The 23,704-nt window shown below is 33.1% G+C and overlaps 2 protein-coding genes across 6 annotated transcripts; both read left to right on the top strand.

Annotated features, from left to right (window-relative positions):
- Nucleotides 1-585: 585 nt before the first annotated feature.
- On the top strand, nucleotides 586-6,132 carry LOC114738217 (RNA-binding protein 7-like). Of its 2 annotated transcripts, none has more exons than XM_028926249.1 (5): nucleotides 586-681; nucleotides 2,547-2,656; nucleotides 4,674-4,885; nucleotides 5,179-5,356; nucleotides 5,506-6,132. In XM_028926249.1, exons 2-5 carry the CDS (start codon nucleotides 2,623-2,625, stop codon nucleotides 5,667-5,669), a joined length of 588 nt encoding a protein of 195 aa, XP_028782082.1. In that variant the 5' UTR covers nucleotides 586-681; nucleotides 2,547-2,622; the 3' UTR covers nucleotides 5,670-6,132. The 2 variants fall into 2 exon arrangements, with proteins under 2 accessions (XP_028782082.1, XP_028782080.1); XM_028926247.1 differs by lacking the exon at nucleotides 586-681 and adding an exon at nucleotides 791-2,035.
- Nucleotides 6,133-17,493: 11,361 nt separating this feature from the next.
- On the top strand, nucleotides 17,494-23,370 carry LOC114738214 (probable alkaline/neutral invertase D). 4 transcript variants are annotated; one of them, XM_028926245.1, is made up of 6 exons: nucleotides 17,496-17,642; nucleotides 18,391-18,809; nucleotides 19,579-20,010; nucleotides 21,191-21,749; nucleotides 22,626-22,960; nucleotides 23,218-23,370. In XM_028926245.1, the coding sequence occupies exons 2-5, from the start codon at nucleotides 18,438-18,440 to the stop codon at nucleotides 22,919-22,921; spliced, it is 1,659 nt and encodes a 552-aa protein (XP_028782078.1). In that variant the 5' UTR covers nucleotides 17,496-17,642; nucleotides 18,391-18,437; the 3' UTR covers nucleotides 22,922-22,960; nucleotides 23,218-23,370. The 4 variants fall into 4 exon arrangements, with proteins under 4 accessions (XP_028782077.1, XP_028782078.1, XP_028782076.1 ...); XM_028926244.1 differs by lacking the exon at nucleotides 23,218-23,370 and having other exon boundaries at nucleotides 17,494-17,642; nucleotides 18,435-18,809; nucleotides 22,626-23,113; XM_028926243.1 differs by lacking the exon at nucleotides 23,218-23,370 and having other exon boundaries at nucleotides 17,511-17,642; nucleotides 18,427-18,809; nucleotides 22,626-23,113.
- The last annotated feature ends 334 nt before the right edge of the window (nucleotides 23,371-23,704 follow it).

The following is a 23,704-nucleotide window of genomic DNA, read 5'->3' as shown; positions in this document are numbered from 1 at the left end:
AGGTTTACCCGTCAAGAAAATTTTTACTGCATGATGGTTCTCAATACAAATAATTAAAGGATATTTGTGCCAGCAAGAAAATTAAACAATATTTTAAAAAACAAATACTCGTACTTATTTCTTATAAATAATTAACTTAACTAATTTTTTTTAATTTTCTGATTTTAAGAGTTTATATGTTTTAAAACATGTTTTTGCCAACACGTGTCTAGCTCAACCCAAAATAGTGTTATTTATTATCTAATTAGTATAACGTTGTAAAGAATCGAATTTTGTCCTTGCCAACAAAATTTATTCTCTCATGCATGTTCATATTAGTTGGGAAAAAGCTGGCACGAAAAATGTTTATATTGAATGTTGATTTTTGTTTTAATGAAAACATGAGCTGACAGAAAAACCATGTTACATTGAATTTTTTTCCCCAAAAAAAAGTCTTTACCTGCCATATAAACGGGCCTGAGGGTAGAGTTCTATTAGGCCTTCTACTCTAAGGCCCCAGATTAGGTTTTCGTGGGCCTTAGATTAGATTTTAAAATACTCTTTAAACAGAACAGAAGATCAGAAGCTGCAAGTGTCGGTTATCCGGACCAGTCACAGCCTGTTCGGAATATTGAGCTCGCTTTCCTGGAACGATCTCTTTGTTCGGGTCTCGTTGCGGTTCTTGAGGCTTTAACCCTTCATGTAATTCCTATCTCTAACCCTTGCACCATTTTTTTTCTTCCTTTGCCATCCGTTTTTCCCCGATTCTTGGACTCTGTACGTACTTTACCCTTCGATTTTGTCGCGCATCACGTTTCGATTATGGAACTTGCAAGCAATAGTGATTAGGTTTTTGATTCCTGATGAACTGTCTCCTGATTCGTTTAATTTGGCTATTTGGGTTTTTACTGTAAATTCTCAGGGTCTTCAGGACGATGTTTTAGAAAACTCAACTTTAGAGATCCAACCCAGTCATGTTAATACAATTGTGTGTTTGGGTGCTTCCGCATTTTGCTAAAGCGAAAAGCATTTTAGGTGGCTGAAACCCCACCTCTCCGTAAAAAAAGCCCTAAGAGAGTGGGATGAAATAATTTTTCATTTTTTAAAAGACTCTAGTTATTTAGGCTCCTAGTTTATTTAGTATTTTGTAAACAAATAGAGAGAGGCAAATTCATCATGGATCACAGTCACACTATAATGATCAGTACCCAGTAAAATAGAGACGAAATTGATTATTTCAGTCAGATCGCTGTCACCCCATAATTATAAGACACTTTACTTCGCTCGTCTGCTTGCCTTTTTAACTGTTCTTGCTTAATTAGAGGTTCATTGTCTTAAGTGGGCCTTTTGCTACCTTTTGCTACCTTTAACTACCTTAGGTTACCTTAATGAGCTAACTAATTCTGTTATAAGATCTTTTCTTTTTTTAAAATGAAAATCGCCCATAAGAAATTTACACACACATATCGTGAGAGAGGAGAGAGCTAAATTTCTTGGGTTTGATTGAACACATCTCTGTAGACACTGCCCTGACTGTTTCTACTGATCAGTTGGGTAACCTATAGTCCTATACCTTCACTGTTTCTTCAAAGCCTTGCCTCTGTGATTCTATCATGACCTTAAGAATGTTTATTCTCCACAGTTCAATCATGTTTATCTATAGAATTGAGTCATTGGCGTTGAATAACATGGTTTTCTTGCTGGGATGATTATTGTTTTGATGACATGGAGATAACAGCAGTGTTAAGCAAAATTACATTCTGAGGACAGTTAGGAGGGTGGGCGATCTTCATCTAAGTTATTATGTGTCTTGTCTAATTTTGGTCTATAATTTATTACAGATAATAGTTAGAATTCATTTGTAGTGGTTGGCATTATTCTTGTAAAATCAAGTTGGGAACAGTTTTTTTTTCATCATTTTCTAGAATTTCTGGAATCATATTCTCATTTGAAACTCTTTCTGAGAATCAATGGCGGGAACTCTTTTCACTGCTTATTTCATCATTTTCAAAATTCAGAGTAGCATCTATTATTCATAGCTGCTGTGATGAAGAAGGTTGCTTTCTTGGTGCTTACAACTTCTATTTGTACTAATTGCTAAAAATTGCTGCCAAGTCAATCTTTAAGCCTTGTTTTTCCCTCAGATTCCCATGCTCATTTACTGCTGATCGCCTTTTGTCTCTGTAAGTTAAGGGTCTGATATAACCTGCTGAAATAAACAATAACCAGAACAGAAAAATGGTACGACAACAGTAAATGAGGGGAAATATTGAGGTTTTTGCTATTAAATGTCAAAGGCAGCCAAAGCAGTGTTAGAAAAGGATTCTCACTGATTCTGGCCCTAAATAATCAACCCTAAAAGCAGAAGACTTATAAAAATCCAACAAGTAACATCGCTTCCCACGCAAGCTACACCCTTGGGCAACCCCCCAAACATTATTAATCTAGCTTTTACTTTTCCGTACTACTAGTATCTGTAGGATAGACATCGGAACCAGAAGTATTTTGCTCTTCTACCCTCTTGGCCTTCCTTGATTCCCTCTGATATGTTTTAATAAATTTTCCAGCTCTACCTGGCTCCTTGGTGGTACAGCTCCTTACTGTGGGGGTTTTTCACTTTTCACGGCAGATCCAGATACAGCCATGTCTGGAAGCACAAGTTGCACTGTTTACATAGGTGAGGCTCCTTTATCTTTTCCTTTTGTCCTCACACCCACAATCCCCTGAGTAGGACAGGGAATTACTTTAAGAAATCTCTTTTGGGTTTTGATATCAAAAGAGATTGTGCATGTGATGTGCGTGCTGCCTGCTAAAATAAGTTTCAAGTGTTAACATTAGTGATATTGGCTTGAAAGATTATCTTTATCCTTGAATGGCTTGAATTTGGATCTAATTAACACTCTAGACTTAATGTTGAGCACCAATGCATCTGAGTTGATTTTAAGAGGATAATGAATGGATTTAAGATGCTGCTCTTTGAAGATCTGATTTAATTGGAGCTATACACAAAATTGATTGTTTTGATATCAAAATCTGTTGTCTGGTATTTTTTCTCGATGTCTTGACAACTAGCAAATACAATTTAAATGAGAAAATAATATTATCTCTTTCTTTTTTTTTCGTGGAAATAATTGACTAAACTGCCTAGTTGCAAGGCAAGGACACTTTTAGTCCTACTCTTTTTCCGTCTGTTTGTTGTTGTTCTTTCACTGCTTTGGGGAGCAATGGAATCTTTGCTCAATTAATTGTTTAATATGCCTGCACAAAGTTTTCAATGAGATGGGAGATGATTTTGTTCAAGAGCTTGTACTTTATTCTGTAATTGTTCTGAATTATGGCTGATCTCCATTCTCATTCTAGGATTTACTTGCGGCAAATACACCAGGGGTGGAAATAATTACTCGTATATATTCTTGTTTTCCCCCTCCATTTTTCTTGCTTTTTCCTTTCTATTACAAGCTGCTTGACCTCCTGCTGCTTGTTGTATTTTTGCCCTTCAAACATGCAGGATTTATATGGTAGAACTTTCAACTTAATTTTGTTGTGCAATGAGGAAGTGTTTGTTATATTGTGATCTAGATTCTCACATTCTATAATATCTTAGATACTAAGATTGGATGACTACATTTACTATATTGTTATGTGATAACAAGGAGTTATGTCAATTTAAAAGGGTGATGGCTACATTTAGTGTACTGTGATGTACTCCCTCCGTTCCTTATTATAAGAGACAAATAACCGAAGTACGTTGATCAAAAAAATAGTTAAAGTTAGTTAAGAACAATTAATGTATAAAAGTATAATTTTTTTCCAAAATGCCCTCATTAATAAGGAGAGAGAACAATTAAATTATTAAAAGAAAGAGAAGTGGGAGGGAGAGAGAGTGTGAGTTGGAGATAATAAATATGGGTAAAATAGTAAATCAACACAAAAAAGTAGAGACAACTTGTAAGTGTCTCTTATATATAGGAACATGGCATAAGCATCAAGTGTCTCTTATAATAAGGAACGGAGGGAGTAATATTTTAGATATGCTATACCCGAATTTCATTTATTTTGATGTCCTTCACTCTTATGTTTCTGCCTTTGATGTGTTACAGTGTTAGGATTCTTATGTTAGGGGAAGTGTAGTTTGGAATATTAGAATAGCAAGAGAGAGAGTATGAGTGTTTGTGCAGACTTGTGTGTGTTTAACAAACTCCGATAGCTTTGGTCCTGGCATATAGGAGTCTGGCTGTGGGTTTCAGGTGTGTCAGGAAAACTTTCATCAAATTCAGAATTGAATTTTGGTCCTTTGTTTACATATAAATTTCGATTTTATGCTTTTTTAATCATGTTTTTATTCAGGGATAAAAATTGCATGACTTTATAATATATCTAAACCCAAAAGAACATTTTTGGAAATTCATGAGAACAAATAACGTCGATGAACATGTAAGCAACATTTTTCTCTTGCATACTTGAGATGTAAAATACCACCAATCTTCATTCCCGACATAAGGTATTATGAATACCTTGGCATCCTATACGATGTAATCCTAGATGTTATAGTATCTAAGACATGGCATATCAGGCACATCTTGAAACTTTTCTATTATTTTGCCAATCCAAGTTTTAAGGGCTTTCAGATTATCTGAAAGTATAGCCAATTTGTGCACATGCAGAACTGATTCAGTTGTTTCTCTTCCACTCAGGCAATCTAGATGAGAGAGTCTCGGAGAGGATCTTATATGATATATTAATTCAAGCAGGACGAGTGGTGGAACTGCATATTCCTAAAGATAAGGAATCCGAGAAACCTAAAGGATTTGCCTTTGCAGAATATGAAAGTGAGGAGATTGCAGATTATGCTGTCAAGCTTTTCTCGGGCCTTGTGACACTCTACAACAGAACGCTGAAGTTTGCGGTCTGTTCTTTACCACCTGATACTTGGATTTTGTTTAAGTAACTTATTTGCATTTTGTGAATTTGTCATAGTTGATGGGAACCTCAGAAAGACCTTATAGTCATGTGACATTATATATTAGCTGTAGCTGAACGTATAGGTGCAGCTATGTGAACTTACGTATCCCACTTATCCATGGGATATGATGTCACACAGTTCCATTGGCTTGTCTGCTGAACTGTGGTATATATAACTGATTTTTCGTGACTTGTGATGGGATTTATGAATTAAATGTTTATTCTACTAATCTACAGATATCTGGCCAAGACAAACCTACTCTAAATGGTTCTGCAGTGGCTACACCATCATCAAATTCTTCCCACCGATCGAGGCCCCAGCCTGTGCCAATAAATAATACTGATATTTCTCCGCACTCTGCTAGGTTACCAACACCTAGCCGGATTTCTGATTACCCTGCAAATTATTCCCGAGGTAATATATTTGCTTTGCTTCCTCTCCTTATTTTCTTGCCTGGTAGACATTTTTTTTTTCCCTTCACAATGAAGTTTTATTACCAGAGCATAATCCAAGATTACTGAACTGCTGTTTTTCCCCTCAAATTCCTTAACTTTTATTGCCAGTTAATCACCGGGTAGTTGACCAATCTAGTGAGTATGGATCTCTCTACAATGGCAACGATTATGAATTCAGCCGGAGAGTCTTTGGGTCAACATTGGATAACATTAGCCGGTATAGGTCACGCCGACATGATACAAGTAACCCAATCTCTTACCCATCTTACTAATATACCAAAAAATATCTGTGGGGAGTTAAAATTTACTCTCCCCCAAATCTAATTAGTATGAGTAGTACTTGACTACTTGTACATCTTTGTACGATGTATGTAAATGAGAAATATTCAGTAGTTAGAAGATACTGCTTGATATTAGCAAAGCCAATTCATGTTCGTGCCCCTGTTATATATTTGTTATGTACTACCATGTCCAGGCAGGCTAGGTATTCATCAACTTAATTATGCTGGTTTTGTTCATCAGTGAAAAACACTTCTTGAGTAGGCTAAACTGGGATATGAGGTGAGTATTTGTTGCCTTTGATTATGCTTTTGAATCTGTCTGAACCCTCAAGGTGTTGCCGCTTATTGTCGGGGATGATCTAGTGTAGATTGTTCTGGACTGTGGGAACTATAGAAAATGTTCATCTCGTTCAACTCGCAGGTTTAATTTCAATTTGATGGAATTCTTTTCTAATCAGCGTCAGATGAGTGACGCTGAGCTTTCTATAGGTTGACATATTCTTTTCCCGAAATGCTGGGAAATTTGAATAAATTTAATTCACACATCAAATTATTAGGTAGAAAAGAAACTTGTCGTTTCTTGATTATGTGATGAGATACAGGCGCCACGGGCACAGCCATCTCAGAATTTATGGTATTTTGGATGCCAAGGCTTAAGATTCCATGGCATTTTTCATGCCTGTGTTTGATGTCACTGTATAAAATAATTCTTACGTCCACTCCACGCGCAACCCACAGGTGCAAGGAGTTCTCCAAAGTGAGTGTGCCCTTGGAATCCCACCACTTGCAACACCCACTGTGGTGAGCTTTCCTTAATTCCTTGTATCATCTGATTGTGCAAATAGTGCACACTTAACGGTATGTTTGCTTTCTTGAATAATGGAAATGGTGATCAAATGGAGCAATACCAAGTTTGGTATGATAGGAATTGATCCTTCTTCCATTCCTTAAATCAGGCTTTAAATCATTCCATGGAAATAATGATGGAATGGGACTGTGTGATGTGGGAAAACAGATCAAAAAGACTTATTTGCCCTTTTTATTTTTATTTTTCTCACAAATCATTCCACCATACCAAATATTAAGGTAAATTTGGTCAATTGGCATTATATCTTTTTCTTTCCTATTATATTTTTGTTTATGCAAGCATAATGATACAAAAACATTCTTATTTTACTTAAAACATTTTTAAATAATATTTTATTCGCACTCCCGTTTTTGTCAATTTCATAAGAGTACTTGATGTTCTGTGATGGGAGATTGTTGCTGTATATTTAATGACACCCCCCAATGTAACAACACACATTGTTGGTGTCACTGGAGAATATTTTCTTTGGTTACACCCCCTCAGCATGTTTGGCTGGCATAGTAGCAAGGATCATGAATTTTGTTTGTATCATATTGGTAAAACTTTGGCACATTGTGGTCTTGAAAAGCAGAAATGGCTTTCATAGATATGGAGGATCATGGACGTTCCTGTGGGGTATTACTTACCTGCGAATGTGCTTTACAGGAGAGGCAGATGAAACCTCTTAGTTCTGTCCATATCTTCAGGAAAACCTGCCAACACAGGTCTCTAATGCTCGGTCAACGTCTTGTGATTTGGTTTCTGAATTGTGCGGGTGTTAAATACGCTGTTCAAAATTACCCGCCAAATTAAAGGACCAAAAAAAAAATATATTCATTATATTGATCAATGGACAAGTTATGTTTGATGATGAAGTATTCACAAATAATCACAGCTGCTCAACAGGCCAACTTTTCAAAGTGATATTTTTCTTATTATTGGGAGAAATTAATCTTTAGGTTGCTGTATAATTTTAATTCATAGGAAACTGATTAACTTCTTGTAATTCAGGCTCTGGTTTCAGTCATAATTTCAGCCTTATTAAATATATAATTTTAAAATTATAGAGACGTGGTTGTTATTGTTTCGGTAATTTAAATTTAAATAATTTTCAAATGTTATTTATATAAAGGAAATAAATATTTTTAGTCTAAAATATGTGACTAGCGGTTAGTTGATTTTTTTAAATGAGAATATTAGGCTTGATTGACGATGCCATGTTGTCAAACGAAAATTTTAGTTGTGAAACCAATTTCATATCTAAACTATTCAATACTTCGTTCTGCACATCTATCTATAAACAAAAGCAGTCGTCGCGGCTTGCAGAGAAAATCTTCTTTTTTTTTTTAAGTATTGTAGTTTGGGAGAATTACAAGAAATATCAAGAAAAAAAAATTTAATTATTAATAAGTCTTGATAACAATTGAGTTATAATCACAAGTTCGGAGTAAATTTTAGAAGTGGACTTCTACCGTATGGCTAGTCAATTCTGGAACGTAGTTGATCTTAGAGATGATTAGATCTATTAATTTTGAAAAACCTTTTTCAACCGTAGCAACTGTTATTGTGGATGGTATTTTATGAGTGAATTTTTTATCAGAATTTCTGTCGGTAACTATGTACAGAAAATGAATCGCGACCGCCAATGTCAACATGTTCACCCAACGTAAAATCTTTTTCAGATTAATACCGCTTGTCAATATAAAAGCTAATTAACCATTTAATTTGATTTTAAGTATGAAATTTTAATTTATTTTGCCTCTCATATTTATCTATTTTTTTAAGATAATTCTTGTAGTAGTTGTATATATCAAAAGTTTTATTAAATTATAGTTCTAACTAATACACATAATTAGTAAGGATATTTTAGAAAAAAAAAATGACTTTTATTTATTACAAATAACTAGTTTAACTATTTTTTTTAGTCTACTCAAACTAGTTAATTAATTCTCATATTAAAAACAAGGTATAATTCTTTTTCAATTCATCTTCATTTATATGAGGCTATTGATGCTGTTTTTTTTTTTTTTAAATAAACGTTGCAGCTGGCGGCCAGTTATATTAGGCCTGATGGCATATGGGTCCGTCTGAAATAACATATGAGTAATTTTCTAATCGTAATATGTGAAATATGAGATAAGTATATAAAAAGAGTGAAAAAAATAACTCGGAGGTCTTTATGCTTTTAGTCAATTTCGAATTGGGTCTTTAGATTTTCTTTTCTTTTTATTGAATTCTTTAATTTTCAACTGAGAAGCCTTTCAGTCCCTACTGTTAAATATAAGCAAGCACCGTTAAAATTTTTCATTAGAAAGCACTGAAAGATATTCAGGATCTGCCTTTTCCGCCATTAACAAGCACTCAGACCAAGCTCACTCAGTCCCCAATATCTTCTCCTTCCTTGTCATTCTCCTATTCCTACCCTTACTATTCCTTCCCACGTGTAACACCTTCTCTCACTTCGAAATTGGGGTAAATGGGTCTTTATAATTAGCTAGTCTCACAAGAAATCACGTTATTCCTAACCCCAAAAATGAAAATGGCAAGCACCTGACGTAGAGGTTTTGGGAACAATAAACACATATCGCATGGTATGGCGTAAGACATTCCCAAAACGTCAAAAATTCATAGTGACACTTTGTAATATAAGTGGTTTCGAATTAAGGAGGGGGGAAATGCAATCAAATTCTAAGCGAATTATATCACAAGATTGAATAGTGGGAAAGGATATGTTGAGGACTGAGCGAATGACGAAAGAAAGCTTGGTCTGAGAGCTTGGGTATTGTGGAAAGAGACATACTGTGATTTAACAGAAAATCTTAACAGTGTTTTTATTTACTGTAAGGACTAATAGATCTAACAGTTAAAAATTAAAGGATTCAATAAAAAAGCAAAAAAGTCTAAGAACCCAATTCAAAACTAAGCGAAAATACAAGAACCTCCAAATTACTTTTCCCAAAAGAGTTTTATTTCAATTTATATAAATCTTGTCTATTTGTATTTTTGAAGGGGGGCGTTCACAACATTTATTCATAGCCGCTTCTGTGAAGTTTTTTTTTTTTGGTTGCCAGAGTATCCTCCCACCCAAACGGTAAGAGACTAATCTCTCGGTGTACTGTCAGGCGCCGTAGCGGGGACCCTTCTAATAGTGTTTTCTCTATACACACTGCAATAAGGATCGAACTCAGGACATGATGTTTAGCCTTCTGTGAAGTTTTTATTCCCTGTTTCGGGGGAAGTTGTTTTACTTTACCCAAACTGGGGCCCACTCCCAGCAAGAATAGATATGACCCACGACAACCCAACCTACAAGGCAAGGAACCAAATTCACATGGTCTCCCTTCATTGACCCATTCAACGCCTTCCTTCCTTCTTTCTTTCTTTGGTGTTATGCCTTCCCTTTCAGTCAAAATATTTTTTGTTAATTTAAATTTTTTAATAAATATTTCCACCATGTGTTTTATTTGTTATTTTATAGTTACGCTCCATTATTCGTTGTATCATTATTGAGAGCAACAGGCCAACATTCTCTCAATTTGATTTGCTTTATATATCAAGAAAGATGTTACAAAATATCTCTAAAATAAAAATGAGTTGTGATTTATCACTTCCTATTATAAAACGCATCCAACCACTTCACTTATTGAAGCTATCAAACTTGTTTAAAAATAAAATAAAATTTTAAAGTTGCCCTACTTAAAATCATAAATTACATATATAGAAGCAAGAAAAAAAAATTACATCAAATACTAAACAAGAGTAATTCTGAAAAAAAAAATGTAATTATTTGATCACTTATGATAAGAATTGTTGATTTATCTTATACTAATAAGGATCAAAGTAATCTTAAAAATTAAAATAAATTACTCATTCTGCCCTAAATATAAGAACTTTACAAACATGGCAGGAATAGTATTTATAACTCCCCATATGCAAATGGTCTTGTTCATCAGCTCCACAACTAATTAGAGGGTCACCTAATTCTTTATTGAAAACGTTCCATCTACCCCCACTTAATGTTCCGCCTTCTCTTTCCACCACCTTCTCATTTATATATACTCCTCTGGTCCTAATTATAAGACCCAATTGACTTATTTGAGGAGATTAAGGAAGTAAGTTAAGTTGGTTATTTATAATAAATAAGTGTTGTTATTCCTAAAATATTCTTGCTAATTAAGTATATTGGCTAAAACTATCATTATTAGAAGGATTATCTTGGAAAAAAATGCATAAATATAAGAGAGAAAATGGATTGGGTCTTATAATTAGGACCAAATAAAAAGTCAAATTGGGTCTTATAATAAGGACCGGAGGAGTATCATGCTTCTTCTTCCTATTTTTGTATTTTTTTTTTCAAAGCCAGGGTATTATTATTATTATTATTATTATTATTATTATTATTATTATTATTATTATTATTATTATTATTATATACCATATCAAGTTTCACACGCCCAAATAATGCCAATATTTTTATATGACTTCCGTGATACACCCTGTTTAATTTCAGAAAACAAATGTTTAGATTACGATGGTAAATTTTTAATAGAAGTCAATTCTAATTCTTACGTTTGTGTAATATGAAGACTTTAGGGCTAAAGAAGATTCAATTTTGATACAGGAACAAATTTTGACCTCTGACTTGGTATATACTTTATGCTTCACACGCACAAAAAACAACAATGATTTTTTATTCAGCTCTCATGTGCATCCAATTTATTAAAAACAATTTAGATTGTTACTCCGGTAAAAAATTATATTCTCTTTTTTAGAAGAATTAATATAAATATTTTTTATTAAAAGATCGAATGATTTGAATATCAAAGTGTTCAAACTCAAGTAATACTTGTAAACACACTTACTACTCTATCCCTTATTATAAGATCCTTTTAATTAAATTATGCGGTTTAAGAAAACAATTAAAATTAATTAAAAGTAATTAATATGTAGTAAATGTAATTTTTTTTCCAAACATACCCCTATATATAAATAAGTAGATGTGAGAAAGTAATGGTGAAATAAATAAAGAAAAAAAATGTATTAAATGCATTATACTAAAGATGAAATATGTAATAATACATTAAATATTCAAATAAACTCAAAAAAAATCTTATAAAAAAAACTATTCAAAAAACTGGATCTTATAATAAAAGACAAAAGGAGTATACCTTATTTCTGCTCTACCTACCTACTAAATTCTCATGTCAATAGGTAGGGGAGACCCAACTCAACCACGTGCAGAATTCAAACTTATAATCTTCTATTTAATTTAAACAATATTAAGTAATTATATAAAAATTTGAACTTTGATTAACTATATATTATAAGGAGTAGGCCCCTTCGTTAAACACGAACTCTTTTTTTTTTTGGGCAAGAATAAAGTTAGAAGTAATTGGCAAATACTCTAAGAAGTCAATTTTAATTGAACTAAACATGACAAATATTAAACTGCTAATAATAAATTTCATAACTTTTGTCATGAAAGAGCATATGTATAATTTTATAATATTTTCAAAACACCAGTTCAGATTTTAATTTTTTTCCCATTATTTTTAAGTATCAGGCACCTGAATTAGAACTTCATATATTCAAACTTTCTTTTTAGAGATTCTGCCTTCTTCCTTTTTTTTTTTTTTAAGTCAGGCATAGAATTAAATGCAATCTTAGGGATGGGTTTTGTGATGCAATGGGAAACGGAGGAAAGATAGGGAAGAAAAGGAAACGTGGGAAAGGTGAAAGCAAAAGTCAATAAGAGGTCAACCTTAGTTGAAGCATTCAATTCATAGGTGGAAAAGGGGAGAGGGGAATAAATGGAAGGAGAAAAAAAGTGTACAAATTTGAAATTCTCAAACCAAAATTCAACCAAACGGAATGCTGATTCCCAAGATCTGATTTCGCCTTTTGCTTTGCTGTTTCTTTTTTGCTTTGCTGTTTCTTGAAGGACGTCTCATTAATATTATAATAATTATTATTATTGGTAGTCATTGTATTCACACTATCTATCAAACATCTCAACTTCACCAACTGGATAAGATCTCCAACTCAACGCTGACTAATTTCCCTTTTTATTTTCCATTAATTCCTTCTTCTCATTTTAATTAATTCATTTTTTTTCTTAGATTTTGTGTCATCTGGATTCCATCTCATCCTATTACAAAATTGGAAAAGATGGTTCCACTCATGTTTAATTTCATTTAATATGAAATAATTAACTATAATTCACATCTATCTCAACCACCACGCCCATGACTTTGGATTTTGTCCTCTTTTTTTTTTTTTGGCCAGCTGATTTTAGATATAGGCGTATCGCTGACCATCCAAAATTTGAGCATTAATATAATTAAAAAAGTGTTTGGGTAGAATCAAAACTATGGTTTTAAAATTACTTTTATGGTATATGAAGTAAATATGTGGAGGAATTTGTTTTAATTTGTGAAAAATTACGTTTAAAGAGCTTTTTTTTTTTTTCCTTATCTAAACGCCGCCTGAAGAGGGAGGACACACATATGTATATCCCAATATGGTTTTATTTATAAGATTTGGATATTTGATCTTATGAAGAGGAAAAGTCAAAGTATATATTTGGTCCTTTAACTTTGTATAAGGTTTTAATTTAATCCCTTAATTTTAAAAAGCATATATTTGGTCATTTAACCCTAAAATCATTACGCTTTAATGATATTTTTGGTAATAATCATGGATTTTTTGAAAATTAAACTTAATATATTAGTATTTGAGAATGTTTTATTATCAATATTTAAGATCTTAATGTCATCATTTTTTTAAAAGAAATTTAGAGTTAAAAGACTAAAAGTATACTTTTTAAAGTTAAAAGATCAAATTGAAACTTTATACAAAGTTAAAGGATCAAATGTATACTTTAATGAAAAGAAAATTAAGTCTTTTTTCTGCGCAATATAATCATTGTTATTCCACTATCATTGTTTATCAATTAGAATCATATTTACGCATTTTAATTAGTGGCTTAAGCCTCATAATCCAAATGACATCAAGCATCATTTTAAAGATTTTCTTAAACCCGGAGTGATGAGATTGAATCATCTATTGAAAGTATGATAAGTATTTGAATTATAAATATTTACACATTTTAATACTACTTTTGATCTTAATTATAAGATCTCATTTATAATTTATAAACAAAATCTTATAATTAAGACTGGAGGTAGTAATTTTGTTATCTAGATAAGATGCAATGAGGATAGCACCCAAAATTTAGCTTAAGTTTTTTTTTTTTTACTTATTATGAGATTTTACATTTATAACAGTATTATATGTTTTTTTAATCAAGAAAATCTTTACATTCATGTAGTGATCCTTTAATTCTTTTTTTTGATATAAACCATCCGGTATCCAACCGCGCTTTTTCTGGGCCCCAGTCTCTTTGGGCCAGTTGTACCCGAGCGATCGACTAGTCCGGATTCGGGCCGGGCGACAAGTAAAGCCCTCCCCGGTACCCTTTTTAACAAGTGAGGATTCGAACCCCCGCCCTCAAAGAGCAGAGACTCGCCTCACTTGTGGCCTAGCCAGTCACCACTAGGCCAGGAGTATTCGGGTAGTGATCCTTTAATTCTAAATACAAGATCCATTTAAAAGTTTTAGTTTTTTTTTAAATATAAGGTCTTGTTTTTCTTTTGTGTCCCTTGTTAAATTTTTCTTTGCTATAGTACTCTTATTTATCATAGACAGGGTTTTTTTTTTTAAAAAAAAAAAAGTGTCACAAATTCTCTACATATTAATTTTAAACAACCAATCTACCTTTTTTTTTTATATATATTTTATGAATTGATTAAAAAGGTATTAGAGGATTTATTTATTTTCTTGGGAGTTAGATGATCATCATTTGTATCTATTGGACCCATCCTTTCGACTCTAACATCAGGAGGTGTTTGGGAATTATTAGAAAAGTATTTTTTTACAAATCAAAATAAACTTCTTTATATATTTATTTTGTATACCGTAAAATTCACTTTTAAAATTATAATTTGGTTTCCATCCAAACATTCCTAAATCTATGATTGTCATCTTTTAAGCACTTTGAACGAATTGTTTTTTTAAATTCTTTTCGAAAGCTTTAGTGTTACTCACCGACATGATAATTTGCATAAAAAATTATATCTTTTAGCTGTCAAAATTGATTGATAGAACTTTATATTTGAATATAGTTTCCTTTTCATTTGATGACGGTCTGCTTTTCTTTTTCTTTTTCACAGCATTAATTTGAAAATGAAGGTTTATAACTTTCAAAATAACGAAGAATAATTATGTGCAGTTACCTTTTCCTCTCAGAATATTTTTCTTTTTATATAGATAGTATAATATAATATTAACTCTTGATATAAAAACTAGTTAAAAAATTATATTTGATCATAAATATAAAACTTCAATCTATATTGTCTTTTAAATTTATAATTCATTCTCTACGGTATCCCCATTGATTGCACATATTAAGGATGTTTCCATCCAAAGGTGATTATGATTAAAATGACACTTTAGAGAATTGAACCCATATTTGTGATAACTAACTAATTTAACAAACTTTCTTAATTTACTCCAATTAATCAATTAGCTCTTATATTAAGGATGACTGGTAGTATAATATAATAGAACATAACATGATATTATCTCTGGTCCTAAATATAAGAGGTAGTTGACGATCTTAAAGTGAATACACATTTATTACAAATAACTAACTTAATTATTTTCTTTAATACCTCTAAATTAATTATCAAGTTTTTATATTAACAATCAGAAGCAGTACAGTATAATTGGTTTGAAGTTGATATTCGTAATCAAACAGTGCTATGTGAAATTTTATGGGAACTATTGCCTCCGATCCCTTTATATAAAAGCAAATTGATTAATTTGATTGTTAGAATCAACTATGACGTTCCATGACTACCCCTACTGTCAACATTTCTTAATTGGCTTAGTGAGATACATACATACATATATATATTTATATCTATATATATGTAACGAAATTTAAGGGAACAAAATTGTTTGGTAGACGTCTTAGTTAATGAAGGATTATCCTCCTCCATTTTAGATAATTGACCATCTCATCCGTACACAATGCTTCTATAAAATATATATATATGGGATTGAATTCCTTCTCAGGTTAATTACTAGCTCTAGTCCTTAATATAATAGCTAGTTAACTAATTTAAATAGATTGAGAAAGTTTGTTAAATTAGTTATTTATAATAGAATAGGTGTTGTCTTTCCTAAAATATCATCATTTGTATTAGTTAGAATTATCATTTGATGAAATATTTAATACAAACAACTACTACAAGGACTACTTTGGATAAAATGGATAAATATAACAAACAATGTGAATTATAATCTTATATTTAAAACTAAATTAGAAGTCAGACTAACTCTTGTCCAAATTAAAAGTTAAACTAACTTTTATATTAAGAACAAAATGTAGTGTTTATCTTTTTGGGCTTTGGCCTTGTTTTCCATAACAACATATAAATCCAAGGGACTATTAATTTTTTCTATTTAAAGCAACATTGTTTCAGTCTTAATAAGGAGAAAGAAATATAAAATTCGTCTAACATCCTTAATCAGAATGAGTAGGGAATTGATTTATTGATTCATTAATCGAATTGGATGTGAATTGAGTTTCAGTATTATGAATTTATTTATTGATTTTATTTTGAAAAAGAGTTAATATAATTTTTGATCTTTTAAATTTGTCTCATTTTGACTTTGGTTTATTAAATTTCAAATTATAAGTTTTGGTCTCTCAAATTTCTTTTCATTTAAAATGATCCTTATAATTCAATAAAAATTTGGGTCATTTTACTTTTGAGAAATCAAAACTTATGGTTTAAAATTCAATAGACCAAAACCAAAATGAAAGCAAAGTTAAATAACTAATAATTATATTAATTAATCCCTTTTAAAAAAGATAATTCGTTTTGGTGAGAATCCGTATCTTTTTATGCTGGGGTGAATGGCAATTGTGTAATTGTCTTAGAGATTTCTTTTTGGGGTGCCGGCACTAGAATATTTCTTGCAGATTCCTCCCTCCTGCGGTCTTGGATGTGGGGTAAGGAAATGCAGTTATATTATTAATGATATTAATTTTTTGACCGGTCAGATGTCACTGTTATTTACCATCTTTATTAGGCGAAATAAAAAAAAAAAAATTGGCATTAAAAAATTATTGCGAATTTGAACGGATTATTCCAACTTGGCATGTGGGAGTGTATTTTTTCCAACAGCACTTGATGATATTGTAGAACAACCCCTTGGCCGGAAAAAAAAAAGTAACACTATCCCAATATTTGTGTTGATATATCTTTTCAGTTTGAGATTAAATTCTTTTTCTAATTTCTCCTTATAATTGCTTGTATAAAAGAATATATCCAATGCAAAATATTGTACAAAAATACAAAAGTTCAAAAACTTCAAAATAACAATCTCATATAAAAGCCAGTGGAAATGCAGTGTGGTTCAAAATCTAATTAATTTGAAAAATAGAAAATGTTACTTAATTTATGCAATGTGATTTGATTTTAAGAGAAAGAGCCAGTAAATGATAAATTTTAAAATAAATCAATCAATCAATTCACATAATTCTCAATTTTGTTGGTATAATAATCACTCAACTTTCAATTAATTGCCAAAAAAATCCAACCAATTTCCAAATTCCTATAATTAGGGGCCACTACGGACAAAACATACCGTGACTGTGAATTCCCAAATCACGTTACGGATACGCCGATACGGAGGCGGAAGGAAAAGAACTGATGAAGGGAGGGAAACTTAGCTGTCAGAACCGTGTGGTTTCACCCATTGCGACCCTACCGGTCATTTTCTCTTCCTTTAACCGGCAATTTCCGGTAATCTTTCTTACATTAGGCCAAACGTCTTCTCTCTCTACTCTCACACACTTCTTCCCTTGCCTATCTCTCATTCGTCTCTCATTATAAATATCTGCTTTGGAAGTCATGCCTCTTTTTTCGATCCTTTTCCCATATTTCCCTATCTTCTCGACTAGCCTTTCCCGGCGAAATCGCCGGCCAACAACCGTAGCTTCCGCTGCCGGATAGTCTCTCCCGCCGCCATTCCTGTCCCTCGAGGTTCGTTCCACCACCAACTCTGCAGTGCATTTTTCCCTCATGGCTTGTGTCTAATGCTTTAGATCTGTCCTTATGTTGGTTATTGATGACTTGGAGTCATTTCTATGATATAAATTGCTAACTGGACCCGTTGGTGCTAGTTTTTTGTGCTCTTTTGTCTGACTGGTGTGATAATGGCGGTTTTTTACTGTGTCTAATGGATCTTGATGTGTTTTTCTTGCATCAGCATCTCTGTAAGTGAATTTCTCCGTCTTCCGATAGTGTTGTCTGCCTCGGTAGTTTGAGCTGTACAGTTCTTTTCAACTCTTGATCTTTTTGAAAGACGTAGGAACTTTCTAATTTGGCATTAGGCTTTTTCTTATTCCCAAATAAGGTGTTCTCCTAATTTGTCATTTGTTGTTTCATTTCTTTCTTAAATATATCATATATGATGAAACAGATCACAGTTATAGTAAATGGTATGTCTAGAATCTGAATGTATTGTTTTTGGTCGTAATGTAGCTAGATTGTATCAAAAACTTACCCTGCATTAAATATTTCCGTCTTTTCACTTGGTTTACCTTTACGTAAAGCCTGATATGTAAAGGCTATTATATGTAGAATAGTTGTGATCAATTGGCGCATTTTACGGGTGAGTATGCTCTGCATTTCTGATGCCGTCATTTGCTTCATACCTTATAGGTTTGAACTTTGTTATTTTATCTCATTTTTATGTTTGATTTTTCAGCATTTTATATTTTGGCTGTAGATCTATATTTCTGATAAAATCATTTGGCTATTGGAGGAGCGTAGAAAATGGACGGGGCTGTGGGACTTAGAAATGTTGGCTCACACTGCTCTATCTCTGAGATGGATGATTATGACCTCTCTCGTCTCCTTGACAAGCCAAGGCTGAACATAGAGAGACAGAGATCATTTGATGAAAGGTCACTTAGTGAACTGTCAATTGGTCTCACGAGAGGCTGCTTTGATGACACATACTCACCTGGAGGAAGATCTGGGTTAGACACTCCTGTTTCCTCAATGCGGACCTCATTTGAGCCTCATCCTATGGTTGCTGATGCTTGGGAAGCCTTGCGAAAATCTCTAGTGTCTTTCAGAGGCCAACCAGTTGGAACAATTGCTGCAATTGATCATCAATCAGAGGAAGTTCTAAACTACGATCAGGTAAATTTCTCCAGTTATACTGAAATGCGTTTCCACTGCAGAGACAAATAATTTTTTTGCGGATGTTTAATTTGAAACAACAAAGTCATTTATTTTTTTATAAGTAATAAGTTGTCACGAAATCTGGAATATCATAATATGTAGGACTGGCTGCCAACCATACATGGCATATGATTAATAACAACTTAATTGAGATGTGATAACCGAAACTTCCTTTTAATAAAAGAAGTTTGGATGTGGTAGCACTAATGTCATTTTGATTGAAAAATTCTCTTGAATATCTGCTCTAAACCCATTAAATAGGAAAAATTAACGTAACTGAAGATTTTAATTTCTGAATTGCACAGTTCAGGTTATTGTTTTAACAATCTCCTACAAATTCTGAGTTATAATTTTAGCTAAGCAAAGATGAAACAGGTAGGCAGTTTAGATTCATTGAAAGACGGCATTCAGCTGCCTGCAATTTTCTGCATGTGTGATTCTTATAAGCCATCCTGAACTGGTGTTGTCTGTGATTTGTTTTACTCTTATCATATCTTTATAGTTAATTGTGAAATGCCGAACATATTAAATGTAAATGATGAATTGTATCTTTATAAAAATATACTTGATAAATTGTTGTTAACTGTCATAAGGTTTAGTTAAGAGAGTTTTGGCTTTTGAATTAATACTGGCTTTCGTGGTAGCACTTTGATGCAGGATAATTAGTAAAATTTAAAACAGGTATTCAATGAAATGTTCTATTAAACGCTTAATTTTTCCTTCCTAGGTTTTTGTTCGGGATTTTGTGCCCAGTGCTCTGGCCTTTTTGATGAATGGTGAACCTGATATAGTTAAGAACTTCTTACTGAAGACGCTTCATCTTCAAGGCTGGGAAAAAAGAGTAGACCGGTTTAAGCTTGGTGAAGGTGTAATGCCTGCTAGTTTTAAAGTCCTTCATGATCCTGATAGGAAAACAGACACTCTGATTGCAGATTTTGGTGAAAGTGCAATTGGACGAGTTGCTCCAGTTGACTCTGGATTCTGGTGGATCATCTTGCTTCGTGCGTACACAAAGTCTACAGGGGATATAACTTTGGCTGAAACACCAGATTGTCAAAAGGGAATGAGACTTATATTGACTCTGTGTTTGTCAGAGGGCTTTGATACATTCCCTACTCTGCTTTGTGCTGATGGATGCTGCATGATTGATCGGAGAATGGTAAGCTATATTCCAATCAGTTTTTTCTCAGTGTATTAATGCAATTAAGTAAGCTTTTATTCCTCTAGCTGCTGAAATCCCAATTCCATAATAGATTAGAAGTTACCCCCCCTTTTAGTGTCATCAAATTAATCTGACTTTACTGATGATGTCTATTGTTGTGGTCCGAAATTGCATACAAGATCAACTGTAGAATTCTTGTTTTTGTCACCACAATGTGATGATTTACCGTAATTACAAATTAAGGAGATTTTTTTAAGTAATTATCTGTTCTAGCTAATGTTTATTTGAAGTTGGTTTTGGTATCATCTTTATTGTGGTAACAAATAAATATTTAAGGTGGAGATGTAATGAAGTGGAAGCTGTTGTCCTGAGTGACAAACGATTTACTGTTTTTAAGCTGAGAATGAATAGCTTACCGTTGGAACCTTTTAGTAGATTTATACCTGGGCCATTTCCTTTTCTTTGCTCTTTTTGTTTCTCATACATTCTTTTTGGTTAAAAAGTGTTTCACTTTCATTTTCTGACAGTTTCTATTTCTTTTTCATATTGATGAGTTCACCCTGCTGCCCTCTTTGTAGAATGTAAAAACATATATGCTCTTGCTTTTTCAGTTTGGCGTGAAGGTTGTGATATGTGTCTAGGGTTGGTTCAAATGTTCTGACTAGCTGTTTATTGATGTTAAGTATTGTTAACTATGTGTATTATTTAGTAAAAGAATAGAAATATGGCCAGTGGGAAGGCATGCAAACATGTCCTTGAATGGTGGCAGCCTTTCTCCCTATTTATAATACTATGAATATCATTATGGAGATTATCTACCAGATTAAATCCTTCAGATCTTTAATTCTTGGTTTCTATTATTACTCATGTACGATATCTAATGATTCCATCATTAGATATCATATATGGTTTATAAGTGCCTCAAGTTAAGCTTTCATTTATAAACTAAATTGTGGGCCCGTTGCTTATAGGTGATCCACACTATTTGGGCTTATGTATAGCATAGTTTCTTTTAGATTTTAGATTTTATATTAACTGAGGAGATTTAATTGACTTGCAAGTTTTTATTAGTAAACCCCCATGAGCACTTAAAAAAGTTCTTTTACACAAATCCAACTACTTACCTTGTATTGCACAAAATCACTTAAAATAATCTAATCCTTCTCTTTTTGTGCAGGGTGTTTATGGCTATCCTATAGAGATTCAAGCACTTTTCTTTATGGCACTGAGGTGCGCTTTGGTGATGCTCAAACATGACGCAGAAGGGAAAGAATGCATTGAGCTTATTGTGAAGCGTTTGCATGCTCTAAGTTATCACATGAGGAATTACTTTTGGCTTGACTTCCAACAACTAAATGACATCTACCGGTACAAGACTGAGGAATACTCACATACTGCAGTAAATAAGTTTAACGTTATTCCTGATTCAATCCCAGAATGGGTATTTGATTTTATGCCAACACGAGGTGGCTACTTTATTGGAAATGTTAGTCCTGCTAGGATGGATTTCCGGTGGTTTGCTTTGGGCAATTGTGTGGCAATACTTTCATCTCTTGCTACTCCCGAGCAATCAATGGCTATAATGGATCTTATTGAAGCCCGCTGGGATGAGCTGGTGGGAGAAATGCCCTTAAAAATATGTTATCCTGCAATAGAGAGTCATGAGTGGCAAATTGTTACTGGTTGTGATCCTAAAAATACCAGATGGAGTTATCATAATGGAGGATCTTGGCCAGGTTCTTCCTTTTCTCTTCGTTTGCTTAACTTTACAAAACAATTTAGCGTGGGGTGCAGTCAGGTTAACTTGACGATTTTGAATTTATCGAATCTTCCCTAACGAATATTGGTCTGGTTTATTTTAGATGTTATTGAAATTAAAGTGCTTTGTAATGATAATTGACAAAAATTCCTGTTATGCCTTGCATGTTGACCTGGTTGCGGTCCTTGCTTCTTTATTGGCTTTCTATGGATGCCCTAGATTACATCGTAGGTTAATGGTGTTTAGATCTGATTCAATAAAAATTCCTTACATATACAAACCCTCTTAACTTTTAAATACTATGTTTTTGTTGAATGTTTAACCCATCACTGCCTTGACCGTGTATACACTATTTCCCTTGCCCTGTAATAATTAATAAGACTTAATCCATTCTCAAGTTCAGCTGATGCCTCCTCAAGAAGAGCTTCGTGCTATAACCTGTAATTTTTGTTTTGACTTTGTCCATTCATATGTCTATATATTTCCGCTTATCATTGGAATAGAGGTGTCTGCTTGAACCATTTTTATCTGATTTTGTAACTAAGCTTTTAATGTTTAATCGTCCATGCATTCTATTTGTTTCCTTGATCTTGAGAGCATTATGTGGCTACGATGATTCTTGATCGTTGTTTGAAGCATCATTATTAGATTTCGGAATCAATTTTCTATTGCACGTGAAATACCAATTTATAGCATTCACCAATATGTCGCACAAGATTCCTATCCCCCCCCCCCCATATATAAGCATAGCTTGTCTACATTTTATCATTTGTTTTGGCGATGAAAGTGCGTGGCATTGATGGTTTTTCTCTGGGTCTTCTGTTTTCTTTTGGCTTCATGCTATTGGTTGCAGTACTCCTGTGGCTATTAACGGCCGCTTGCATCAAAACGGGGAGACCGCAAATAGCAAGACGAGCGATCGAGCTTGCGGAGAGCCGATTACTGAAGGATGGGTGGCCCGAGTATTATGATGGAAAACTTGGCAGATATGTTGGCAAGCAGGCAAGAAAATACCAAACCTGGTCTATTGCAGGTTATCTGGTGGCAAAGATGATGCTGGAGGACCCCTCTCACCTAGGTATGATCTCCCTAGAAGAAGACAAGCAGATGAAGCCATTGATTAAAAGATCATCTTCTTGGACTTGCTAAAAGAATTTCAAGCGATATTCAAATATAGCGGAAACAAAGGTGAGAGACTGTTATTTCAATACGGCACTATTCTTGGTAATTTCCTTCCTCCTCTTAGGCTTTGGTTGGATGTTTGGTTATTGTAAAATAGCGGCTGCTGAGACTAGCATCCTGCTTTTCCCAAATAAGGAAAAAAACATTTCGGCCCTTTTATTTTGTTTTATTTATTTTTTGCTTTATTAATTTTTTTTTTTGTGAAAAAAATTTCTATGCCATCATTCCATTTCATGATGGGATTATTCTGATTTGTCCACCAGGTGATGGAGCTGTTGGTTAAGTAAAATATCAGTATATTTTAGACATAGTAGAACTGCCTCATAAAATCATGCGACTCTATCTGCTGTGAAGTACAATGACAAGTTCGTCTACTGGAGTTTTTCTTTAATAAATAAATTCTTTTTTTGGGTGAACTAATAAGTAAATTCTTTAGCTATATTTAAAGGTGCTATCGATGCTGACATGTCTGATTTGATCGAATAGTCACTATTTTTTTTTTTAAATGAAAAGACAATTTGATCGACTAACCACTATTTAACAGGCGTGTATTCTTTCTTTCTTTTTTTTGTAAAAAAAAAAAATACAAGTTCATGGTTTCTATCTTTGGACGTTGTATTTGAATTCGAAATATCAGATAAAAAGTGAAGATGCATTCTTACTTGGGTATTAGAGTGGAAATAATATCTATCAAATCCTTGTCACGTTTGGAATGTATGAACTAGTTAATTAATTAGAGTAGATTAAATA

This window comes from Neltuma alba, unplaced genomic scaffold (assembly GCF_004799145.2).
Source record: "Neltuma alba isolate B1F8T4 unplaced genomic scaffold, ASM479914v2 tig00013558_pilon, whole genome shotgun sequence".
In the NCBI taxonomy this organism is placed as follows: Eukaryota; Viridiplantae; Streptophyta; class Magnoliopsida; order Fabales; family Fabaceae; genus Neltuma; species Neltuma alba.
Note: the sequence above shows the minus strand (reverse complement) of the source record. Positions and strands in the feature narration are given on the sequence as shown.